The sequence below is a fragment of the Zootoca vivipara genome, chromosome 1 (assembly GCF_965207765.1).
Source record: "Zootoca vivipara chromosome 1, rZooViv2.hap1.1, whole genome shotgun sequence".
NCBI lineage: Eukaryota > Metazoa > Chordata > Lepidosauria > Squamata > Lacertidae > Zootoca > Zootoca vivipara.
This window is the reverse complement of record NC_142582.1, coordinates 14,908,501-14,934,105: the sequence shown is the minus strand read 5'-3', so window position 1 is coordinate 14,934,105 and position 25,605 is coordinate 14,908,501. Positions and strand designations below refer to the sequence as shown.

At 46.6% G+C, this 25,605-nt stretch overlaps 1 protein-coding gene across 1 annotated transcript in view; it reads right to left on the bottom strand.

The window, feature by feature from the left end:
• The window catches only part of CAVIN2 (caveolae associated protein 2), a 31,334-nt gene extending 10,003 nt beyond the window's left edge, over nucleotides 1-21,331 (bottom strand). Inside the window, exon 1 of the mRNA XM_035136350.3 lies at nucleotides 20,703-21,331. Within this exon, the coding sequence (XP_034992241.1) occupies nucleotides 20,703-21,206 (504 nt within the window). The 5' untranslated portion in view covers nucleotides 21,207-21,331. The remainder of the gene's footprint in view (nucleotides 1-20,702) is intronic.
• Nucleotides 21,332-25,605: the final 4,274 nt, after the last annotated feature.

The following is a 25,605-nucleotide window of genomic DNA, read 5'->3' as shown; positions in this document are numbered from 1 at the left end:
TGAGAAGAAAGGAGATTGAAATAAATGGCCCTCGGGCTCTGCTGTTGGGCTTCCCAATGGGATATGTGCAAACAGGATGCTAGAAGAGATGGATGCCGCCGCCCCCCAAACCGGTCCAGCAGAGCTCTTCGGATGCTCATACGGCTCCTCCAAAGTGCTTTAAATCAGATACACTTTCTTTTTTGGGGGTGGGGGTCAAGGGACAATCTGGTTCATGATTCCTTCCATAATGACTGGTCTGCCTACAGGGAATAACTAAAAGTATAAATGAAAGGCTGCACTGATTTTCCTATTGCTGTTACCATACCGTGTCTATTTTAGTGTCGATAATGATGAACACCATTGATATAGAAATAAATACTGTACTATGGCCTTTTAAAATCTCTCTCTCTCTCTCTCTCTCTGTTTTATTTTTCTCGTTGGTTACTATGCTACCGGTATGTATTTTTGTGCTTTTATATTGCAAACCGCCCTGTGATCCTTGGGTGAAGGGCAGTATAGAAATATAATAAGTAAATAAAATAGAAATAAATAATAATAATAGTAATAATTATAAAGTTTTATTTATACCACACCCTCCTCTCCCCAGCCAAGGCCGGGCTCAGGGCGGATAACACCAGATATAAAACAACTGATTAAAATACAACTTAAGTACAAGATTAAATACATTAAAATTAAAATGCAGCCTCATACGGAAGGAAAAGGAAAAATGATGGAGGGGATCAGGTTGGCTCCAGGCCAAATGCCAGGCGGGACAACTCTGTCTTACAGGCCCTGTGGAAAGAAATCAGGTCCCGCAGGGCCCTGGTCTCAGGAGACAGAGCATTCCACCAGGTCGGGGCCAGTGCTGAGAAGGCCCTGGTTCTAGTTGAGGCTAGTCTGATTTCCTTCGGGCCTGGGACCTCTAAGGTGTTTACTATTTATGGACCTTAAGGTCCTCCGCGGGGCATACTGGGAGAGACGGTCCCAGAAGTACGAGGGCCCTAAGTACTATGGGATATACAGCCCCTGTCTCAGAAGCCTAGACTGGGATTCAGCTCAGGAGTCCCGTTAGCAGAAGCCCTGTGGAAAATACTTCTCTTTGTGGCACAGGGCTCCCCCCCCCACCTTCTTCCCCTGTGGCCCCCACAATTGGCTCACAGTCAGCGGTCAGGAGTGTGGGTGACTTGTAGAAATCAGCTGGTTGTTTGCCACACCTCAACCTCTGTGATGTATCAGCAGAACATGCGGAACCCCAGCAGACTCTTCAGAGATTTCCTTCTCCCGTCAGACAACTTATTCATCCAGTGCTTTACCAGCTGCACTGGCTCCCGGTGGAGTACAGGATCAGGTTTTAAGGTGCTGGTTTTGACCTTTAAAGCCCTATGCGGCTTGGGACCCTCGTACCTACAGGACCGCCTCTCCTGGTATGCCCCGCGGAGGACCTTAAGGTCCACAAACAACAATATTCTGGAGATCCCGAGCCATAAGGTGGCTAGATTGGCCTCAACTAGGGCCAGGGCCTTTTCAGTATTGGCCCCAACTTGGTGGAACGCTCTTTCACAGGAGACCAGGGCCCTGCGGGATTTGTCATCTTTCCGCAGGGCCTGCAAGACAGAGCTGGCCTTTGGGTTGGATTCAGTCTGACCCCTGTGTTTTCCTCCCTCATGGTTTGGATTTATGGACTACTTAAAATGAGGCTGCATTTTAAATTTTAATATTGTATTTTAATCTGCATTTTAATTAATTGTTTTCTTTTCTTTTATGTCTTATTGTAATTTTATTGGTGTTAGCTGCCCTGAGCCTGGTTTTGACTGGGGAGGGCAGGGTATAAATAAAAAATTATTATTATTATTGTTATTATTATTATTCTAGGGGGAAACTCCTCTCCCACACAGTTCAAAGTAACAAAGTGCTTATTGTTTCCAGACACAAGACAAAGCTAAGTACTACGATCTAGTAGGGCTGGGAGATATATCCATATTTCGTCCAAAACCGGTTTGGAGACCATATCATGATATCAGATATTGGCTAAGAGACAAATGATACACTCAGGTGTCCCAAGAGTGGACTCACAAACTGAATACACACAAAGACATCCCCACCTCCCCGCTTGTAGAAAAGCAGCACATGAAGGAGAATACTATGCTAGAGTTGTTTTAATGTTGGTCAACACTTAGCCCTGATAGAACTTAGCAGGGAGGAGAATAGGGACAAAACTGGGACGAGTCGGCTCTGGCTATCATTGGTTCTGACTCTGCATACTGTTTTTCTCTCTGCTTTCTGCCTTTCCAGTCCCAACGGTCAACGGACACTACTGAACGAAGTTGTAGATGGAAACCGATACCAATCCGAGAGGAAATAAAACCCTACAGTTAGATGTCATAATAGCAGCCATTCTTCACAGCTCTGGAATGGAATGCGGTGGGTAACATTCACAGCCAAGAAACTTCAGGAAAAGCAAATATTTCGGAAGGAATCTCCTCCAAACAAAGAAGAGGTTATGGAGGACCAAGCAAAGTCCTTCCTGCATAAATGTGCGCTTATAAAAACATCACAGCTCCACAGGGTATGTCCCAGAAGCCTGAAATGAACTGGGCAGCAAATTGGCACAGGGTTGGGGCTTAGAAAAATCTAGCAGTTTTGACATTTCTGAAGTTCTCTCCCCACTACAAAAAAAAAAAGTTCTGTTGCCATTTGCAATATCTGCATTTTTCTGTTTGCCTGTGTCACGGTTATACACTTAGTTTATCATTTCGAACGAGATGTTCACGAGATAAATTTGCCTCCGCACTGAGAAGGGTGGCGGTGCAGCTGAAATGCCACAATTGTTTCAACTCTGTTCCCAGCAAGGGGCAGATTGCAAAATGTGGCAGATATAATGTAGCTTTTAAACCCGTCAGCTGTTGGTGAGAAGAAAGCACAACCCTTTCTCCAGAACCGTTTCTCGGAGGAAAGGTTATTGGCAAAGTTGCCTCAGGGTTGAGATTCTGAATACCATGTGCAGATGCTATCTTGCACTCGAGTAATCGCTTTAAAAAATCAAAAACCCCGCTAACCTCACGAAAAACACCAGATCAACATTTCAATTTTTTTAAAAAGACACACTGTTAAGGTCCTGGTGTTTGTTTCACAATGTTCAAGGGAGCCATTGTGTTCTGAAATAGCGAGATCCATCATGTTCTACAGAGTTGAGAGTTTCCCATCATCTGTTTCATTAAATGACATTTTGGGAAACAAGGTTGTTCTGCTCATTGTGCTTTTAGCAGAGAAAATCATACAAACAGTGGTTTTAGGTTACTTTAGACCCAGTGAGCCATACAATGGAATGACCTGCATAAAGGTAAAGGGCCCCCTGACCATCAGGTCCAGTCGTGTCCGACTCTGGGGTTGCGGCGCTCATCTCGCTCTATAGGCCGAGGGAGCCGGCGTTTGTCCGCAGACAGTTTCCGGGTCATGTGGCCAGCATGACAAAGCTGCTTCTGGCGAACCAGAGCAGCACACGGAAACGCCGTTTACCTTCCCGCCGGAGCAGTACCTATTTATCTACTTGCATTTCGTGCTTTCGAACTGCTAGGTTGGCAGGAGCTGGAACCGAGCAACGGGAGCTCACCCCGTTGCAGGGATTCGAACCGCCAACCTTCTGATCAGCAAGCCCTAGACTCTGTGCTTTAACCCACAGCGCCACCTGGGTCCCTAAAACCTACAAACAGTGGTTTTAGGTTACTTTAGACCCAGTGAGCCATACAATGGAATGACCTGCATAATATAAACTCAAATGCATATATATTTAAGGCACCTGCAGATCATGTATTCCAACCATCTTGGGCTTGCCGATCGGAAGGTCGGCGGTTCGAATCCCCACGATGGAGGGAGCTCCCGTTTCTCTGTCCAACCTAGCAGTTCGAAAGCACACCAGTGCAAGTAGATAAATAGGTACAGCTGTGGCGGGAAGGTAAACGGTGGTTTCCGTCATGGTGTTCCGTTGCTCCAGAAGTGGTTTAGTCATGCTGGCCATATGACCCAGAAAGCTGTCTGTGGACAAACACCGGCTCCCTCAGCCTGAAAGCGAGATAAGCGCCACAACCCCATAGTCGCCTTTGACTGGACTTAACTGTCCAGGGGTCCTTTACCTTTTTACATTTACTCCCCCAATTAGTGTTTTAAGCCTATCTCAGGCCTCAAATATTTGAAAGACCACTTGCTTCCCAAGCTTGACTTGGCTCCATTTCTAATGAGACAGTTCAGATAAAGGTAAAGGAAAAGGGCCCCCTGACCGTTAGGTCCAGTCGCAGGCGACTCTGGGATTGCAGCGCTCATCTTGCTTTATTGGCCAAGGGAGCCGGCATAAAGCTTCTGGGTCATGTGGCCAGCATGACTAAGCCGCTTCTGGCAAACCAGAGCAGCACACGTAAACGCCGTTTACCTTCCCGCCGGAGCGGTACCTATTTATCTACTTGTACTTGACATGCTTTCAAACTGCTAGGTGGGCAGGAGCAGGGACCGAGCAACGGGAGCTCACCCCGTCACAGGGATTTGAACCGCCGACCTTCTGATCAGCAAGCCCTAGGCTCTGTGGTTTAGACCACAGCACCACCCGCGCTGTGCAGATACCCGAGGACAAAACGCCAACAATTCATGTATACATATTGTTATTGGCATCCATCTGTCTCGGGAGACAGTTAAGGAGTGAGCCATTTGGGGTAATGCTGGAGAGTTACAGTATCTGCTGTGGCTGGCAAGAGTGATAAGGGAGAGATATGTTTTATTGCAGCTATGAAGGCAACTGGTCCTGCTGATACAGGTACACCATGGTGTTTCTTCTGCTTGTGCTCTTCCCAGCAGTCATTCCTCCTGCCTGGCATATATGCTAAGCCATGGGTAAGCAAACTAAGGCTCGGGGGCTGAATCTGGCCCAATCGCCTTCTCAATCTGGCCCACAGACGGTCCAGCAATCAGTGTGTGTTTTTACATGAGTAGAATGTGTCCCTTTTATTTAAAATGCATCTCTGGGTTATTTGTGGGGCATAGGAATTCGTTCACCCCCCCCAAAAAATATATAGTCTGGCCCCCCCACAAAGTCTGAGAGACAGTGGACTGGCCCCCTGTGCTGACCCTGTGCTAAGCCATACTCAGAATAAACCCATTGAAATAAGTGGGGTTGATTACTAGGAGCCCATTGATTTCAAGCGGCCTCATTTGAATGTGACTCAGTAACACCGTGTCTTTTCCTTGTAGAGAATGCAAACAAGCATGGCTTGGGTCCATTACTAGCATGCACTTTAAAAGGGAAAGGTGCAACCGGGACCCCAAAGCGAGATTGTACCCAGGTATGTATACCTAAACTCTGAAGGGTATTGTTAAAATCGGCCTCAGAAGTTGCACTGATTCAACCCCTAAGAAAGCATTTTGCGTCATTCTTTTCAGATTCGTTCCTCTTCAGAGCATGATTCTTGATGGGTATCCAAATGAACCTTTTTTTCTTTTCTTTTTTGGAGTGGGGGGCATTTTGGATACCTAGTAAGCTGAAAGGCTGCAGCTTATTGTCCTTCGTGGGAACCTGTGAAATCAAGGCAACGAAAGAGTTTGCATTCAGATCTCTTATGCTGGCACATTGCCTTGCAGCCTTAGTCTGGGTTATGGCTAACTTTGATTTGTTTCTGAATCACAAATTATCTCTCCTTACATGGGCAAAACTCTCTCTGACTTATGCTTGGCGGAGGACCAAGCAGAGCCTTTAACATCTAACAAGAGAGTTTTTTCAAATAAATAAAATTTCGCACAGTGCGGTCAAATCATCTTGACAACGCGGAATGGCTTGATCTTGTTGCAAAGTGATGTCGGCTCATTGGTAATTGGTCTCTTCCTTCATTTACAAATGCTACGCACTGAATAAAAGGGGCCCGCCATTAACATCCTGATAGCTTGCAGGCAGGGGATGCAATCCTGTATCCTTCCAAAAGGGACTCCCACCAGTTCCAGCCAACATGGCCAATAGCCAGGTTTGATGGGAGCTGCAGTCTGGCAGCATCTGCAGGGACACAAGGTTCCCTATTGTCTGGTATTCAGAAGTATGCTAAAAATTATTCAGCATTGTTGCAATAAGCTGTAAAAGATAAAAGCTCATTATGTGCAACGAGCACTTGGCAAAGTCATCTCACATGATAATACAGTGGTGCCTTGGTTCTCAAACGCCTTGGTACTCAAACACCTAGGTTCCCAAATGCCGGAAACCCAGAAGTAAGTGTTCTGGTTGGTTTTCGAACTTTTTTTCGAAGCCAAACGTCCAATCCAGCTGTCGGCTATTGTTTCTGAGGCGCCTGCACCAATCAGAAGCTGTGCCTTGGTTTTCAAACATTTCGGAAGCCAAACAGACTTCCGGAAAGGATTAAGTTTGGCGCTTTTGTTTTTGCTATTTATTTAGCGTTCTTGTTTTTGAGGCTTTTTCGATGATGATGATGATTATTATTATTATTATTTTGTGACTGTGTGGAACCCAGTTCAGCTACTGATTGATTGATTGTGTGACTGCGGAAATGGAGAAATGCCCCCCCCCATCCAAACAATGACTATGATCAGTGGAGGTAAGAAAATAATAATAATTTTTATCATCGACAACACTGTCTTATTTATTTTATAGTACAGGACACTGATTATTGCTTTCACTTTATGGATCAATGGACTTGTTAGATAGTAAAATTCATGTTGAATTGCTGTTTTAGGGGTTGATTAATCCATTTTGCGTTATCACCTTGGTTTTGGAACGCTTTGGTTTTGGAACGGACGTCCGGAACAGATTAAGTTTGAGAACCAAGGTACCACTGTACTGCCTCATAAGCACTTGGGAGGCGACTGTTCCACCTCTTCCACTTAAAAAATCTGCATGTCACTGTTCAAGAACTATCAGTGGCTACAGATTGTGGTTTCTGGGAAATGAAATAAACCACAATCCTTAGTTTAGACCTAATGCTAAACCAGGGACTGTTCATAATAACTAATTAGAAGCTAGGAAAAGCTATCAGGAATTAAACATAAACGAGGAGTCGGGGATAACTTCCCCAAGATAAAGTTAACGTTACTTAAACAGGTTAGCTAACCTAAAAGCTTTAAATTACTGAGTATCATTGTTCCTGAAAAAATTTAATGAAAAGCTGCAAGAGCTCCCCCAGGAAAGCTGCTACTACAACATTGTTCTGACTGCTAATGAGTGTTCCTGGTTCCTGGTTTATATACTAAATAGAGCTCCTTTACTTAAAGGGCTAGGACCATTTTTTATCCCAAGGCGTGTCCAAAGACACTTTAACTGTAACAAACTTACTTAATATTGGTTCCAAAGGACTTCTAACGAAGAAAATTTTAATGAAAGGAGAATAATACTTATTACTGTATTATGAAGCACAAGGGACAATCATTGTTTGTAAACACGGGAAAACATAGGGAGCGCTCTAGATAAAAAAATTAGAAATACTATTGTTTGTGATACTTATAAGGACTGAAATCAATATTAGTGTTTAGGCCTGTAGGCGTCAAGGATGTGAACCTATGTTTCTTTTTGAAGAAACCCACAATGTTTCTTTTTGTAATAATTTCTTTTGCAGTATATCCAGGTTTGGTTCTTTACGAGTATGTTTATAGATAACAAACCACTTGAAGTCTGCGGACTTATGGTTAGCGTTCATAAAGTGTGATGTGAGCGGAGCTTCGATAATTTGGTTTGCAATGCGGCTTTTGTGCTCCATTATTCTAGTCTTGACCATTCTTATAGTGCTCCCTATGTACCATAGATTGCATGTCCATTGGATGGCATATACCACGCCTCGGGAGTTACAGTTTGTAAATTTTTCTAGTTGGATCACCTTATTGGTATTAGGGATGGTGAATCGCCTAGTTGGGCTAGCAGGAAGAAGCGCAAAGCGGGCGTGATCAACCCATTAACAGTACGCTATTGGTTTATGGGTGGCTGTGATGTGCAAATGGGAGCCCTGGACGTGGAAAAGCCGAATGTTTCAGTGGGAAGGTTAGCCCATCATTCCAAGACAGCCGAGATCTGCGACAGGACTTTTGATAGCATGTCTGAATTGGTTTACTGTGACATAAACTCTAATGGTCTCATAAGCGGCTTCATCAGTTTCTTTAAGACACCATTAAATTTTTCTGCGTCTCTGGCCTCCTGGCCCCGTTTTCTCTTGATTTTTGAGCCGGCAGGGTTTCTGAGCTGGGAGTCTCTTGGTATTCAAACAGGACAAAAGTAAAACGAACAATGGAATTTCTTGATGTTTTTCTCCTCTTCTGGCTCCTTCCATTTTAAGATCAAATATTTACTAACTGGAGTGGCACTGAATACCATATTCAGTGACCCCTAAGCTCTCATTTAATGGGATTTTTCTGGTCCCCACATGCTATTAAACTGCACATTGTTGTTACTCTGTTTTGCTTTTTTAAAAAAATAAAAAATAAAAAAAAGATCCGTATTTCTCCGTTTTGGGTGGCAACCCGAGCTTGCTCATTTGCTGTGGTGCACGATTGGCTGAATGACATTTATTCTGAACCAAAGCGGGGTGGGGGTGGGGAATCATGCAGGTCATGTGGTCCCAACAAAGCGGAAAGGAACAATGCCAGAGCTTAATAAGGCTTTGCAAACAGTCATTTCTGTGTTTTGTTAGGTATTCTGTGCCGTTTGCAATTTGCAACAACTCCTGCAGCCACATTAGGAAGAAAGAGAAGCCGAGCTTGGAAGGGGACAGTGAATCTAAATGAGAGGAAAACGAGAGGCATGCAAAGCTACAAAAAAGTTTTTCTTTTAATAAAGAAAAACAATGTATCAAGAGCTTGCTGGATCGGGAAAGGGTCCAATCCAGTCCAGCATCCTGTTCTCACAGTGGCCAGCCAGGTGCCCGCGGGAATTTTGCAAGCGGGATCTGAGGGCAACGGCACTTCTGCCCCCCCCAACGGTGATTCCCAAAAACTGGAAACATGACCTGCTCACAAACCTAAACCATATGCATTTATTTTCACATCCATCTTGGGTAAGGGGTAGGTACGGTCTTTCTGAGGAACACGAAGTATCACATTTAATCAGCGCTCTTTTTCTAGGAAAAGAGGGGCCAGAACTCACCACGAACACCTCACCCGTTCTCTTAGAATGGCGCCCAGAAACTGAGTTCCGGCAAGTTCCGGCTAAAAGAAAGCCAGGGATTTAATCTGTCTGGGTGCTGTTGTTGCTTTTTGGTAATCTGAAAACTAATGCAGAAACCTCAAACTCTACAGGTTCTTAGCTTTCTACAAGAAACCAGAGGTCAAGATTGTTTTGGGAGATTGTTTTGGGAGATTGTCGCTCGTTTCCGGGAGATTTTTAAAAGCTCGTTGTTTGCTAGCGAATGAAACCGCAAACATTGAAGACGGGATGTTTTTTTAAAAAAAGCTTTTCATCCTGTGTGTACAATACTTTCCGCTCAGCTCCTTTTTAAAACTAGGGAGTGGACAAAATAATGATAATTAATGGGTCTTTTCTTTATGGAGGTCACATAAGAGAGAAAGTCCTAGAGTGGATGAAAGGAGAGAGGGGAAAGAAAAAGAGACTTAAAAATGGCGGCTGTGTTTTATGATCTGTTCGAGGGTGTGGCGAACCTGTTCCCTAGATGTGGACATTCTTGGCAGAGAAAGGTGTGCAGCCTGCAGGGCTGAATAGCTCATAATTCCGAGAGTGCTTTGGGGCTGAGGTGAACGAGGATGGCTTTATCTATGGGCCAACCTCTTTGTATGTACACATGTTCGCGGGAATGCAAGCAGAGGGGCAGAAGGGTGGAAAGCTTTCTGAGCACGGCCACAGGGCGTGTGGGACTCCCTGTTTGGCTGTTTTGGCTCCTTGTGATGCAGCATCAGCTATAAAAATAGGCCTGAATGTGGTGGTAAGCGATGCAATCCAAAGATTCTTAAATCCTCTGTCTCAGGAGCTACAGAGGCACCCAGGGCCTGGGTTGTTGCCAAGAAGTTGGGAGTGGTCAGGGGCGGAGCTTCAGCAAGGGCGGGACACGCGTTTGGGGGGGCGCATTTTGGCGTGGGGTGCACTGCGCACAGGAGCGGGGTGCATGATTTGGGGAGGGCATGCATTTGGGGGGCAGGGCGCGCTGCGCTCAGGGGTGGGGCACACGATTTGGGGGCGGGCAGCCACGATGGTGCCCCTGGGATCGCGTTGCCCAGGGCGCCCCGCCTCCACCGCCCCTATCTTCCTGTCCTGTATACCTGAAGGAGCGTCTCCACCCCATCATTCAGCCCGGACATTGAGATCCAGCACCGAGGGCCTTCTGGTGGTTCCCTCATTGCGAGAAGTGAGGTTACAGGGAACCAGGCAGAGGGCCTTCTCGGTAGTGGCGCCCGCCCTGTGGAATGCCCTCCCATCAAATGTCAAGGCAATAAGCAACTATTTTACTTTTAGAAGACAACTGAAGGCGGCCCTGTTTAGGGAAGTTTTTAATGTTTGATGCTGTACTGTTTTTTATATGCGGTTGGAAGCCGCCCAGAGTGGCTGGGGAAACCCAGCCAGATGGGCGGGGTATAAATAATACATTATTATTATTCCTACGCCCCTGGGAGTGGTTGAGACATTCAGCCCTGGGGGCAATATGGCCACCCCCATGTTTGTTTCGTGCAAAAACAGGCCTAAGGGGAAACCATTTCCCAGTGCGCAAAACTTTGCCTGGGACTTCCTAAGCTCCTTGTCCCTAGATCTGCAGTTGCAGGTCTACGATTGGTAATTTGAGAGGAGCTGAGAGGACACGATGGCTTCCCACAGTCTGCCCGTAGCCTGAGAATTTTGTTCCCGGGTTTTCTGATCAGGTCCAAAGTTCTCCTCACCACATGGCCAGGGAGATCTTAGGAATGGGGGCAGGCGACAACCCCAAACAAAAGAAAAATCCCCCTTGGGTCAAGGCACTCCCTTTTCCCCACCAAAACCAGTGGCGTGCAGTGAAATTTTTCAGTTAGGATCAGAGGCACCAGCTTGTGAAGGGGCGGGGGGAGAATGTCATGTGCATGAGCACCGTGCCTCCTTCCCTGAGCTGGGCAGAAGCTTCCCAGGCTTTGGGAAGAAGGCACCAGGCTTTAATATTGTAATACTGTATTGTAATTTACTGGGAACATTTACGGGACTGGCCTAGCTCCCCTAGTCCATTGACTGCATGCCACTGTCCATAATTGACCTATATTTCCTGGATTCTTTTGAGACCAGTAAGAAACTCTGAGAATTGCCATTAAATGAGCTTCTAGAAAACACAGATATGAAAAGCCTGAGCAATTAAAAAAACCAGCAACCAACCATAGCATATCCCTGTATCTTCTTAAGAATCCTGTATCCAGCACAGCACCTTGCCAACTCTTATAGCACCAGTACTATCTTCCTTCTTTTGCACTTCTTCAGCTTCTCTCGTGACCTTTTAAAGCTAAAACCTACAACTCCCACCATCCCTCGCTAGCAGGGCCCAATGGCCAGGGATGATGGGAATTGTAGTCCGAAAACAGCCGGAGATCCAAGTTTGGGAGACGCTTGTCTAGGGCACCCCTTTCTCAACCTTGGGTCCTCAGAAGTTGTTGGACTACAACCCCCATACTCCCTAGCTAGCAGGGCCAAGGATGATGGGAGTTGTAGTCCAACAAGGTCTAGGGCAGGCACCCCCAAACTGTGGCCCTCCAGATGTTTTGGCCTACAACTCCCATGATCCCTAGCTAACAGGGCAAGTTGTCGGGGAAGACGGGAATTGTAGTCCAAAACCGAAGTTTGGGGATGCCTGGTCTAGGGCATAGCTGCCAAGTTATCCCTTTTTTAAAGGGATTTTCCCTTATGCTGAATAGGCTTCCTCGCGAGAAAAGGGAAAACTTGGCAGCTATGGTCTAGGGTATCTTTGGTTTTTTTTAAAGTCTGTGCAGAGCCTTTGATACGGCAGCGAGATGGAACACTTCAAAGTTTGCTCTCGGGACAAAGCATTAAAAACTGGAAGGCAGAAGCTGCTAGCGTGCCAGGATCATTTTCCTCCTCTGGTTTTACAATACTGAGAACTGCACATTGAGCAGAACAATGAGCAGTAAGGTGGAGTCTTTTCCTCCCTAAGGGAAAGGACAGGAGGTTAGCGAGCTGAGGAGCAGCCTGTGCCAAATGTTTTCCATCCAGGCCTGCTTGATTTATTTAAAGTATTGTCATCTAACGGTGCAAGAGATATTTAACACGAAAACATCGTTGCACACACATACCCCTACATTGAACTTGGCAAAACCAAACAGCTTTCTTTCCCCTCTCAAAGCTGCATGGTCTGTCCCCCCCCCCAATTTTTTAAAAAAGAACTGAGTGGAATGTCTTGTATAGTTGATTCAAATTTAGATTTTGTGTAATCCAGACCACTGCTAAAAAAGGGGATGGAATGTACACTGCTGTTTCTATTTAAAAAATAAAAGAAAAAGAAAAGTTTGCTTTTACAAGCTATTCCACCCTTCAACTCCCTCGCCCCTTGAGCTCCACTTCTGAACGGACCGGATCGGTCCTCAAAAGTTTACGACTAGCAAGCACTCTATCCAGAGTTTACCAGTGTTGATAGTTGAAAAGAAGTCCAACTTTTAAAAGCAAATGGCCAGACTGCATTATGCAAGAATTCTTAGCAGATTTTTTTTTCTAACAGAGGAGGGGTGCAGAGTTGCCTGGGAGCATAGCTGCCGAAAGCACCCCCACTAATTTAGAGCTTGTGCTTGAAGACTAGATGACAACTACTGCAAAGAGAACAAAAATGTAGAGCCTTGCAAATAAGTCTGGTAGCTAGCCTGACTTGCATGTGACACATTATACACGTGACGCGTCAACTTCCTAAAAGACACGAAGAACCAACCCTTGTCCAAGCAAAATAAAAAATTCCTTCAGTAGCACCTTAAAGACCAACTAAGTTTTTATTTTGGTATGAGCTTTCGTGTGCATGCACACTTCTTCAGATACACTTGAAACAGAAGTCAGTCCCTTATGTATATACAGAGGGTGGTGGTGGTGGGAATAGTTGATGGGCTGATGGGAGTGGTAAACCTGTAGATGGCTGTTAACGACTGCTGATGACTGCAATTGGTCCTGCGGGGGGAAAGCAAGGGCTGAGGCGCTAAAGAAAGCTTGATCATGCATAATGAGATAAGAATCCAATGTCTTTGTTCATCCCAGGTGGCTCCGTGGTTTTAAGCTTGGTAATGAGTTCCAATTCAGCAACTTCTCTTTCCAGTCTGTTCCTGAAATTTCTCTGTAATAAAACAGCTGCTTTGAGATCTTGTATAGAATGTCCTGGGAGATTGAAGTGTTCTCCTACTGGTTTCAACCCTTGTCCAGTTTACAAATGCTTTGGTGCCTAGTTGCCTGGCAAATAATGCTTGCTTCTCGTGGGCAACATGGCAAGAGGAGCCGATCTACACAGAATCAGGGCAGAGGAGTGGGTAAAGAGATGCGGATGCTCAAGCTCTGGATTTCCTGCATCATAGAGTTGGAAGGGGCCACGAGGATCATCTAGCTCAACCCCCCACAATGCAGGAATCTTTTGCACAACGTGCGACTCGAACACACGACCCTGGGATGAAGAGTCTTATGCTCTACCGACATGTAGCTCCGGACTGGACTTCAACTCCCATCAGCCCCTGCCAGCACGGCCAATGATTAGGGAGGATGGGAGTTGGAGTCCAACATCTGGAAAACCATGGGGTCTGCATTTCTGGCTGATTCTGCCTTCCACAATTGTTGTGAAGATATATTGGGAGTGGTAATCCAACGCACCGTGGCAACTGTCCTAAGCTCACCGTGGGAAGGATGAGATAAAAATGCAATCAGTAAGTCAAGATACTCTCCGTGTACACAGCACTTTCAAGAATTAGCAAGAATAGCCCATACAGTGGTGCCTTGACTTACAAATTTAATCCGAAAAATTTGTAAGTCGAAAAACGCCATTGGGAACGCGATTTCCCATAGGAATGCATTGGAAACGGAAAAATTCGTAAGTTGAAGCAACCCTATCTAAAAATTCAATAAATCCCTATCTCAAACCGCCACAGTTTCCTTTCGGATGTCGAGACATTCGTAAGTGCGCGGCCATTTGCCCCATTTGTAAGTCGAAAATTTCGGTTGTCGAGTCGTTCGTAAGTCGAGGTACCACTGTATGCAAAAAAAACCCACCCCCAAACCCAGCATCAATATATCCCCTGACATATTTTCACTTTTGCACATCCCACATGCAAGAAAGCAAAAATGGGTCACTCAGTGGAGGTGCTGGTTTGCCATGTTCTGAGCAAACTATTTCGGTATATGGATATATTCTCAACAAACTGCGATTGCTGGAAAACGATACACGGAAGCCTGCAAAGATACTTGTTTCTGCCACTATTCTAATCTGCAACATACGTTCCCCATGTGATTGCGTTCTAGCATAAGCGGAGATGAATAGGGTTTGTGTGTGAGCAATGATGTAGAAAATGGAACATCATCCGCTAAGCAGGGGGAAGGCGTACACAATACAAACATTTCTTTCAATGCTCATCCTTTTGATAGCTTTGGGCTGATTGGTAGCCTGCCTGTCTACCGTTCTGGCGGGGAGGCAGGAGGAGAGAGCAAATTCTATCATAGATTCCTGATAAAATATTGATATACGTGGGGAAACAAACTGAATTTGAATATCCTGCTTAATTCATTTCTTTATTACACTACCTGGCACATTAAGCTGTGTTTTCACTCTCACCAACTACAGGATACTTTCTTTTTAGAGGGAGAGAAAAACAAACAAACACAAACCCCATAAGAATCAAATCTCAGCTCTTTCATAAGTTTCCTAGGTGCCCTGAAGCAAAGGCATTCTCTCTCTACTTGAGCAGCATCTACCGCCATTCCCGGTCTGTAAAATGAAGATGGTAACACTGACTTTATGGGGTTGTTGTAAGGACCACAGAGATGATATATGGGTAGTGTTTCAAGTGCTCTATAAAAGTAATGATCATAGTGTCTCCATCTTTTCTGGTATGGTCACCTTCAAAGGGAGGATGCCTGCCATGTTGAAAGGCGGGTTGAAAATGGGTCCATGTGTGCTAGCCCTGCTCCAGGGGAAATGTGTGCCAGTCATTCGCACCTTTGGCTGCTGTGGAAAACTAGATCTACAGGTATACTGATGTAGAGATCTTCCACCCAAAGGACGAACCTAACTGAGCAAGATTTCTGCCCCCCCCCCTCCTTTCTTGTAACTTGAAGCCGTTTCAAGAGAAACTCACAGACTTATTCAGCATTCCAGAATCAACAGCATGAGACTATCGCTAAACGGACAGAAAGAGACACACTGGCCAAGTGTTACGAAACACCAAGGTAAAAAAAAGTCGCTTGCCGAAAGCAAATCTCAGTCATTGTCCACAATGTAATGTTTAAGGGTTCACCGCTGTCTCTGCCGAGAGGACCTCGAGACGACGGCTGCCTCTTAAATCACACTAGAAAAAGTTGAGGCAATTGTCGTGACTGCAGAAATCACACTGTCCTCCCCGACTCCTTCCAAGACAAGGCCTGAAAACGGCGGAGCTGTTTCTGAGGTTTGCAGTTCACCAACCTGTCTCGAAAGCGGTTACTTATTTAGGCAAGATGGCTGCCTTGAACTTTGGACATGGGAGTGGCATGTAGACGTTCTCCCCGTGTCTTAAAAATGCAGTACTGGATGTAATCCTAAATATGGTCAACTAACAGCCCAAACTCCTGCATATTTGCTAGAAAACAAGTCCCACTGGGCTCGGTGGGAGAAACTCCCTCAACATTTTCCACAGGGCCGCAACCTTCCTGTGGTATTTCCTTGCTGATAAGAGAATGTCAAGATTCCTGGGCACATTTCTCTGATGCACGGGGAGCAAGTTTCCCATTGCAGTCTCTCTGGCAGCGTGCCTGGGGTGTTCTTTCTGGGTGGTGGAAAAAAAGAAAGCGAGAAAGTCGCCTGCTTCCTCGAGGGTCCAACCCAGCCCATTGAGTTAGCTGGAACGAACTCACCTATACAGCTCGGAAGCACGGCTCAGTATTCGTTCCCGTAATTTATTCTTGAAATCGTGCATAGGTCTCTCTAAAAACGGGCTTCCTTTCCCCACCCCTTTAATAGCTTGTTAACTCGTTACATAATTCATCACTTGCTTTAAGCTCTTTGCAATTTTCAAAACAGGATTTTTGTCACATTTCCTGCCTAGGAAAACACTAATCTGCAATTTGGGTGGGGTTGACATTTTTGTTTTTTACTCTGGACTTTGAGCATCTCCTGCTGATTTTAGAAAAGAAACACTCTGGCACATACATTATTATCTCCGACAAGGCAGGCTGCTGCTGCTGCTGTACATTTGGTATGAAAGACTAGCTTCCTCTATCTGCTCGCTCGTGTGGGAGTCACAGATGTGCGCTCCTTCCTACAGCCCAGAAGTCTCTCAGCAGCACTGGAAAAAATTGTGTGGCTTCTCCTCTCTACACAAAGGGTGTGCTAGGGTGGTGAAGAGCCAAAATGTGCTGGTATAATGTGGCAGTTGGGACGCAGGTGGCGCTGTGGTCTAAACCACTGAGCCTCTTGGGCTTGCCAATCGGAAGGTCGGCAGTTCAAATCCCCGTGACGGGGTGAGCTGTCGCTGCTCTGTCCCAGCTCCTGCCAACTTATCAGTTAGAAAGCATGCCAGTGCAAGTAGATAAATAGGTACCACTCTGGTGGGAAGGTAAACGGCGTTTCCGTGCGCTGCTCTGGTTTCGCCAGAAGCGGCTTAGTCATGCTGGCCACATGACCCGGAAAAACTGTCTGCAGACAAATGCCGGCTCCCTCGGCCAGTAAAGCGAGATGAGCGCCGCAACCCCAGAGTCGTTTACGACTGGACTTAACTGTCAGGGGTCATTTACCTTTACCTTTAATGTAGCAATTAGGGCATGAGGAAACTTTGGCCCTCCAGATGTTGCTGAACTACAACTCCCACCAGCCCCCAAACAGCACGGACAATGGCCTGGGATGGTGGGAGTTGTAGTTCAGCAACATCTGGAGGGCCAGAGGTTCCCCACACTTGGTTTAGAGGGCCAAACCAGGGTTGGGAGAACCAAATCCTTACTGAGACATGAATCTCACTCAGCAACCTGGCTTACATGTCGCACTGAACAAAAGGACAAGCTGTCTGTACAAGAGTGCGCACCCGTTGCGTTACATCTCTCAACCACTGTATGCACAAAACTGGCACCCTTTGAACGCTACATGTGAATAATTGCACAAGGGCACAGCTCCACTGTTTGTGTACATAAGCTGCACACTCGTTGAAGCACCCTTACCTCTTCGCCTACCCTACTTTGCAGCATTGTTGTGAGGGTAAACCGAATGCAAAATATGCATGCGCACGCACACATGCCACCTTGTGTTCCTGGAGATCATGCAGCATATAGACCCGGAGATTATCTTCTGAGGCCCTTCTTCGTGTGCCTCCCCCCATGAGAGGTCAGAAGGGTAGCAACACGAGAACGGGGCCTTCTCTGCAGTGGCTCCCCGTTTGTAGAATGCTCTCCCCAGGGAGGTTCTCCTGGTGCCTTCATTATATACCTTTAAGCACCAGGCAAAAACATTGCTCTATCCAAGCTAGCTTCACAGGAACAGGCTACAGCGGGCGCGGGAGACATTTTTCAGCCTGAGAGTGGCATTGGAGGGCGGGCAGCATATGCCAAAACTGGGCGTGGCCAGAGGGAAAAGTGGGCGGAGCAATGAAAGTAAATTTCACTTTTGTACAGTAGACAAGTTTCTACACCTGCCCACTGGATCTCTCTATCCCCCATCCGGGCAAGCGAGAGGCATCATACTAGTGGTGTAGCAATAAAACTAGCTAGTGCATTTGCAAAGGTAAGCAGGGTCTGTTCTGGTTTCCAATTGGATGGGAGAATATGTGTTGAGATTTCTGCATTGCCTGGGGTTGGACTAGATGACCCCTGGGGAGCCCTTTAATTCTATGATTCTGTGATTATCACACTTCAAGGACATTCCATCCAGGCAAAAACATTCAAGGAGGCTATGGAGCTCGGGCAGTGAAGGGTGTGGCTTGGGGCAAGCACTTGGAGACAGACAGAGAAGCTTAAGAAGGCTTCCACATTTGGACCCCAGGCCTGAGATGTGCCACTCCTGTTCAACAAGGAGGAGGAGGAGGAGGAGGAGGAGGAGGAGGAGGAGGAGGAGGAGGAGGAGGAAGTGCTGTTGAAGACAAAGATGCTTTTTGCACAGGGAGAAAGTCAGATCTTAGGAGGAGAGCACTTAATATACTTTGCAGGCCTACAAATCAAAACATTACTGGATTGTCTATATTGCATCATAATATATTTAGCAACATCAAATTGGAGGCAGATGCCCAGGAAACCAGAGCTCAAATTTTGTACATAATGAAGAACGAGGCTTTATCAACAGGCACTGATGGCTGCCGAGTGACGGGAAAAGCTTAGTTGGGAGGGAAGGAGTAGGGTGGAGAAGCCAGAAGAATTTGCTCAGGGTGGCAAAGTCCATTAACTACTTTTTAACAGACAGGAGCTAGGCGTGACGGTTTTTTAAGCAGGTAAGTATACACATGCATACTGTGTTCTCTCTCTTTTTAACATTAAAAAGAATAAGGTGCCCTGTACTCATATCTTGATAAAAGTGCTGGGAGTACCAGAACAAAATGACCCCCCGTGGGTGGGCAGCAAAAAGAAGAGCGTCTGATGCTCTGTACAGGTGAGCACAGTCACAAAAAAGCCTTGCTGCAAAACAGGTGAGGGTGAGGCTTGAACCCATGCAAGGACTAATCCTAATCACCTTCCCTTCATAGACGAAAGCTGTATGGATTTTTCAATGGAAACTGCTTTGCAGGAAGGGGTGGCAACCTGTGTGGCTCTCTGAATGTTGTTGGGCTACAACAGGCACCCCCAAACTTCGGCCCTCCAGATGTTTTGGACCACATTTCCCATCTTCCCCGACCACTGGTCCTGTTAGCTAGGGATCATGGGAGTTGTAGGCCAAAACATCTGGAGGGCCGCAGTTTGGGGATGCCTGGGCTACAACATCCATCAGTCCTGACCAGCATGGCCAATGGCAAAGCAGGAGGGGACCGGGAACATCCGAGAGCCACAGGAACATCCGAGGGCCACAGGTTCTCCACTTCTGCTCCCCAAGTAACAACAGCACGGATAACTGCTTGTAAGTTCGAGGCAAACTTCTTATCTTACTTCTCCGAAGGGTGGAGCGGTCCGATACTTTGATATCTGCTGACCACTGGCAGAACTACACAGACAGAAAAAGCATACAAATCGAAGTGGTGGTCGTTGCTGGGTTTTTAACCATATAGCAGATACTGTGCCAGTTTTTGAAAGAAAGGTTCATCTACTAGGGAGACTTTTTTAAAAACACATTTATCACTGAACTTGAGCAAAGATGCATTTGCGGCTGCAGTCTTGTGTATAATTCACTTGGGAGTTAGTCCCACTGAACCCAGCGGGATTTAGTTTTGTGTAAATGTGCACAGGGCCAGACTGTAGGGCTGTTCTGCTGGCTTAGCTGCATATCAGAGCTGACGATAATTTGTTGCAAAGGAACTAGGTAGGATTCGGTGGGAGGCGTGTTCCATCGGCAGCACCAATCACAGGGCCGGCAGCTAACGGATCATTTTTTCCAGACCGCATAAATAAGACCTGTGTTTGCTCAGTGGAATTTGGGAACACAGATCTGATGATTCATACCAATTTCAGTTTTGTGAGTATGGCATGCAGCAGGCATGATCTTTAAGCACTGAAAACTGGAAAGGCTGAGTTCCAGCCTTGGCTTACCATGGCCTCAGGATCCTGTTTTCATGCCTAGACTCAAACCTGGAACCTGTGAGGCAACCATCAGGACTGTGCCTCTGAGCATGTGCTGATGGTAACTGCAGAACACATCTGGTGGGATTCCTGCTGCAATGGGTTTCCCAGCAAGACCTGACCAAGGGGAAATATTTTCTTTTTGCCAGATCTTGGTGTGTGTGAGCAATGGCAAGTGAATGAGAGAGTAGGAAAAGCACAATTATAAATGAATACAGTCTGTATGGCAGGAAAAGGACTGCTTTGGGTGACTAGTTAATATTCCACATTTCCTTCACAGAAATCAGGGCGTTGTAGGTTAGGTTAGGTTTTTGTAAACCACTATGAGGTTTTCTACAGCCAAGAGGCATATGAATTTTAGGAAACAGGTTAAGGAAGTGTTTCCCAAACTTGGGACTTCAGTAGTTTTTGAACTACAATTCCCATCACCCCCAACCACTGCTCCCACAAGCTAGGGGTGATGAGAATTGTAGTCCAAAAAACAGCTAAGTTAAGGGATAGTGGTTGGTCTAGGCTTGCCCAGCACACTTGATGATCCAGCGAAAATTGGATCATCCATGTGCCACGTCTTGAAATCAATGATGTGGGGTGGGGCTTACTTGGCTCCCCCAGTGCCAGATTACCAAATAGAGTAGGAACCAGTTTATGGGGCCTTTTAGGGGCCCCGCGACAACAGATCAAAATAACATTGATATGATCTCAAAAGAAAAGTACAATCAAGCTTTCTTAGTTTTAGGAGATTATTTGCAAGCCACCCAACCCACAAGAGTTTGACTGCCTAGGGGGTGCTGCCAATATTTTATTCGAGTTGGCACCCCTTCCCCCAGTCACCCGGCCCTTTTTCTCCAGATCCCCCGCCGCCGCCCCGACCTACCTGGAAGATGAGCACCTTGAAGTGGTTCCTGCGCAGCAGTTGCGCGTGGTTGTGCTCCAGCCGCTTCACCTGCGCGCACTGGCGGTCCATGCGCTCTCGCACCTCGCGCGTGTTGGCGCTCACCTTGCGCGACTTCTCCAGCAGCTTGGCCACCGTGTTGCTGGTGGACGTGTGCTGCTTGCACAACTTGCTCAGGTCGCTCTGGATGCCCTTGACGGAGCCCTCCAGATCCACCTGACGCTGCTCCATCTTCTGCTGCTTCTCCTGCACCGAATCCAGCATGTTGACCAGCTTGTCCAAAAGAGTCAGCACCGTGATGGCGTTCACTTGAGAGCTGTCGCGGACTGCCTCGCCCGGAGCTCCCGTCGCCGTCGGCCCCGGCTGCAAACTAGGGCTACGGCTGCCCGACGACGGCACCGGGCTGGGGCTGCCGCGATCCAGAGGCCCGTCGGGGCTGGGCGGCGAAACGTACGCGCTGCTCTTCTCCGCTTGCACCGCGTCCATCGCGGGAGGCTGCCCGGACGGCGGCGATCAGCCACTTCTGGGTGCTTGGGTGGGTGGGTGGGTGGGGGTGCCCTTCTGCTTGGGTGCTGCTGCTGCTGGGGCAACTGCAAGAGCAAGGTCCGCCCCGGGAGCGAGCGCCTTCCCCAAACCTCCCCGCCGTCGGTGGGACGCAAAACCTTCGCTCCTCCCCGACGCAGGAGGAAGCCCGGTTCTTGCACGGATCAGGCCTCCTGTAGCTTTAACTCCGCTCCTCTGCCTGTCTCTCTCGCCCCCCTTCTTCCAGCCCCTCCTCGCCCTCTTACTTTATGAGAGGAATGCCATATTTCCCCCATGACTTCATTGGCAAAGGCGGGGAAAAACAAAACAAAACAAAACAGGCCCTCTACGGCCATTGGTGCAAAGGCTGAAAAACTTTTCAAACGGGCTGCGCCAGAGACTCTCCCTCTCTCTCCCCCCCCCCGCGCTCCTCCCTCCCAATGTTCCTTTCCTGTGTTGGGTTTCTTTCTCTTTTTTTCCTTTTCCCTTTTCTCCCCACCCTAAAAGAAAATGACTTTAATGGAAAGAATTGTTTGCGTTTGTCCTGAAAGCAAGGGAAGGGAAGGGGGAGAGAGAACGAGTTGAGAACATCTTATTTATATTCTGCAAAAGGTTTTATTCTGTTCTCCTAATTTAGCACCTCTGTCCTTTGCGTTCGTGCCTCTGATGCAAAAGAACTTCTTCCCCGCCCCCCCACAAGTGGGGAGATGCCCATGGTGGGCTCCCGGCTTGCTGGTGGGCTTCACAGAGGGGTCTGGGTATGAGGCCTTCCGCCTGAGCTGGCTTTTTAGGCTTTTATAACTCCGGAGCAGCAGTTGGTGGGAGAGTCAGAGAAATCTCAAGATTTGGAATTGTTATAACTGTTTGTTTGTGAAATCAAATAAAAATTATTTTTAAAAATAATAAACAAATAAAAACAAGTAAATAAAAAATCCCACTGTCTCCAACATTTATCTGGTGAAAACAGAGATATCCTATTCAACAACAACAATTTTATTATTTATACCCCGCCCATCTGACTGGGTTGCCCCAACCACTCTGGGCGGCTTCCAACACATATAAAAACACAGTAGCACGTTAAATATTTAAAAAAATTAAAAAAACTTCCCTATACTGTACAGGGCTGCCTTCAGATGTCTCCTAAAGGTTGCATAGATACTTATCTCCTTGGCCCGGGGGGGGGGGGGCCCTAACTCCATGCCCTCCAACATTTCTCCGATGAAAATAGGGATGACCTAAGGAAAAGTGGGGCATTCCAGGATCAAATCAGAAACTGGGACGGCTTCTGTAAACCGGGACTGTCTCTAGAAAATAGGGACACTTGGAGGATATGCTCCCGGGTGTGTGTGTTTGCCACCCCCTTTGGGAACCACTGGTCTACACTAACTCATAATGATTAGAACACTGGTGGAATTGTAGGGGAGGGAGGAAGAGAGGGAGGGAGGGAGGGGGACTTTGATTCCCCCATATTCCAGGTTAGCTCAGTTGGTTGGAGCCTGGTGCTGATAATGATAAGGTTGCAGGTTCAATCCCTGTATGGAACAACTGCACCACAAGGGGTTGGAGTAGAGTAGATGGACCTCGGGGTCCCTTCCAACTCTGTGATTCTATGATTTTAGTCAGATCTCGTCCCCTCTCTTCTAAAAACAGCAGCTAAACATGTCATGAAAAGTGTTGTCTCTGGTCCATCTGAGTGCAGTCTTTGAATCCTCATTTAACTCATCACTGTTCTCTCTGCCAACATTTGTGTGTGCGTATCCTTTAATTTATTTAGACCTTTTCAAGTTTATAAATTTCACAAATTTTATACATTTCACAAATTTTACAATCACTTTGACATTTCAAAACTTGACTTCCTTCCCCCTCTTTCTGCGGTTCCTTAAATTTGTTTTTAATATCTTCTACATATCCAAAGTAACTTAATTTACTCATTTAGTCATCTTCTTTAAATATATATACTCTTATAAAACTGCAGGTCATTACAATAACCCTGCTAATGTTTTTATCTGTTTATAATTTATCTGTAAATAATCAGCCAATTCCTTTGTGTGTGTGTAAAAAACAAATGTTATCTTGATTTCTTATTCTTCTGGTGAGTTTTGCCATTTCTGCATATTCCATAAGTTTTTGTATCCATTCTTCCTTTGCTGTGACTTCTGCTTCTTCCCATTTTGGGGCGGGTGACATTCTTGCCGCTGTAGTCGCATACATGAATAAGTTTCTATACATTTTAGGTAGTTCTGTCTCTATAACTCCCCAAAGAAAAGCTGCTGGTTTTTTAAACATCCTTTTCATTTCATTATATATCATTTCATTTCATGAAATGAAGCATTTATGTCTTTAAAGCAGGTGATGGGGAAGCCTTCCAAGGGCCATATGCCCTGGCAGATCCTGGCTTGCCCACACACTACTTGGCACCTCTGTCCTCCGTTGAGGCAAGTGAGAGGCATAGCCGGAGGTTGAGGACAGATTTCAGCCAAGCAAAAGCACTGAATGCGTGGCAGGGCCAGTGAGGTGCGCGCGCACAAGTGTGTATGCATGTGTGTACTTGGAGAAACTGGCCATACAGGAAATGCACTTTGCATGAACTTAGAGGCACTTATTGCACTTGAAAACATTCAAAATAGGCTCCGGGATTAAGCCCAGACACAAGAGCCCCCCTTGCAGTCAGGGCCAGATTAAGGTTTGATGAAGCTCTAAGCTACTGAAGGTAATGGGGCCCTTTATATATCCAGCTGTTCTTTGTTAACAACAAATTGTCCCTGGTTTTTTTGTGTGTGTGTGTGTTGAATATATGCTATATGGTAATTGATGGACCTAATAGGTATCCAAAGCCATTTGCACATAACAAAACTTTAGGGAGAAGGCTAGCAGGCGGGGCCCATTCCTTGCATCATAGGAGCCTACACAACACAACACAAAACAAAACACTGTTGCTGTATGTAGGTTTTATTTTATTTGTTTTTTACCTTATATTTTGGAAATGTACATCCAGGTTTTTTTTCCCTTTAATTTTTTTGGGGGCCCCCAAGAGAGTGGGGCCCTAAGCTATAGCTTGCTTAGCTTATACATAAATCTGGCATTGCTGGCAGTAGAACGAGTAGATCTTTTCTCCATATCTGCTCGGATGACTGCCCTTAACAACTGTACAGGACTAACTTTTCTGTGCATGAGCATTCTCCCTGCTTGTTGCCGGGCAGTAGGCCAGAAATGGGGTCCCCCCCCCCTTGTTGGCAGCGAGAAGGCAACTCCACCCGTCCACAAAAAAAAAAAAATAGATCTAGGCATGTGGAGCCTCCCTCCCAGTGGCTAGTTTCAGGTGGAAGGAAGACCCCTCTGGTCTTCTCACATGGTAGCTATTGGCATATGCAAATGTTATGCAAATCTCTGTCCTGTTCTGGCAGCTGTCCTGCCCTCCATTCTCCTGATTGCCCCCCCCTCCTGGCTGGGTAATTTCAGAGGCAAGTCTAAGGACCAAACCATCCGTGGTGTGGGAAAATGTGAATGGCATCTTCCGCTGCCTCCCCCCCCCCCCCCCCGTTGTGGAAAACAGCCACTAGGGCAGAGTTTCCCCAAACTTGGCTCTCCAGCTGTTTTTGGACTGCAATGCCCATCGTCCTTGAACACTGGTCTTGCCAGTGATGATTGTAATGGTGCTTTGGCAACCGTCAGGGTCACGTCAAAGCACCTCTGGGAAGCTGTGCCTGTAGCCACAAGAAGCAGCAGCGATGAAGGATGAAGTAGTGACATAGGAGCCAAATCCTAGGAGCTGTGGGGGCTTTGCTCCTCCCCCCAATAAAATATTTGAGGAGGCTGGGCCCCCACAAAGTTGATGGGCATTGCCATTCAAATGGTGTGTGTGCAATGCATCATGTGATCGATTATCATCATGTGATCCACCTAAACATTAGGAAGAACTTCCTGACAGTAAGAGCTGTTCGGCAGTGGAATTTGCTACCAAGGAGTGTGGTGGAGTCTCCTTCTTTGGAGGTCTTTAAGCAGAGGCTTGACAGGCATATGTCAAGAATGCTTTGATGGTGTTTCCTGCTTGGCAGGGGGTTGGACTGGATGGCCCTTGTGGTCTCTTCCAACTCTATGATTCTATGATTCTATGCGAGGCAGGTTTACCTGGGGCCCCACTATATTTTATTCAAGTTGGCACCCTTGGGAAGTGGCAAAGATGCAGAGGGGATGAGCGAGTTGGGGGTGGGCAAGTGGTGGTGCATACTGTGCATACTGGTGCATACTGACACATATTTTTCTTTTTAACCCCCCCCCCCCATGGTATATCTCTACAGTCATACCTCGGTTTAAGTACGCCTCGGTTTGAGTATTTTCAGTTTAAGTACTCTGCGGACCTGTC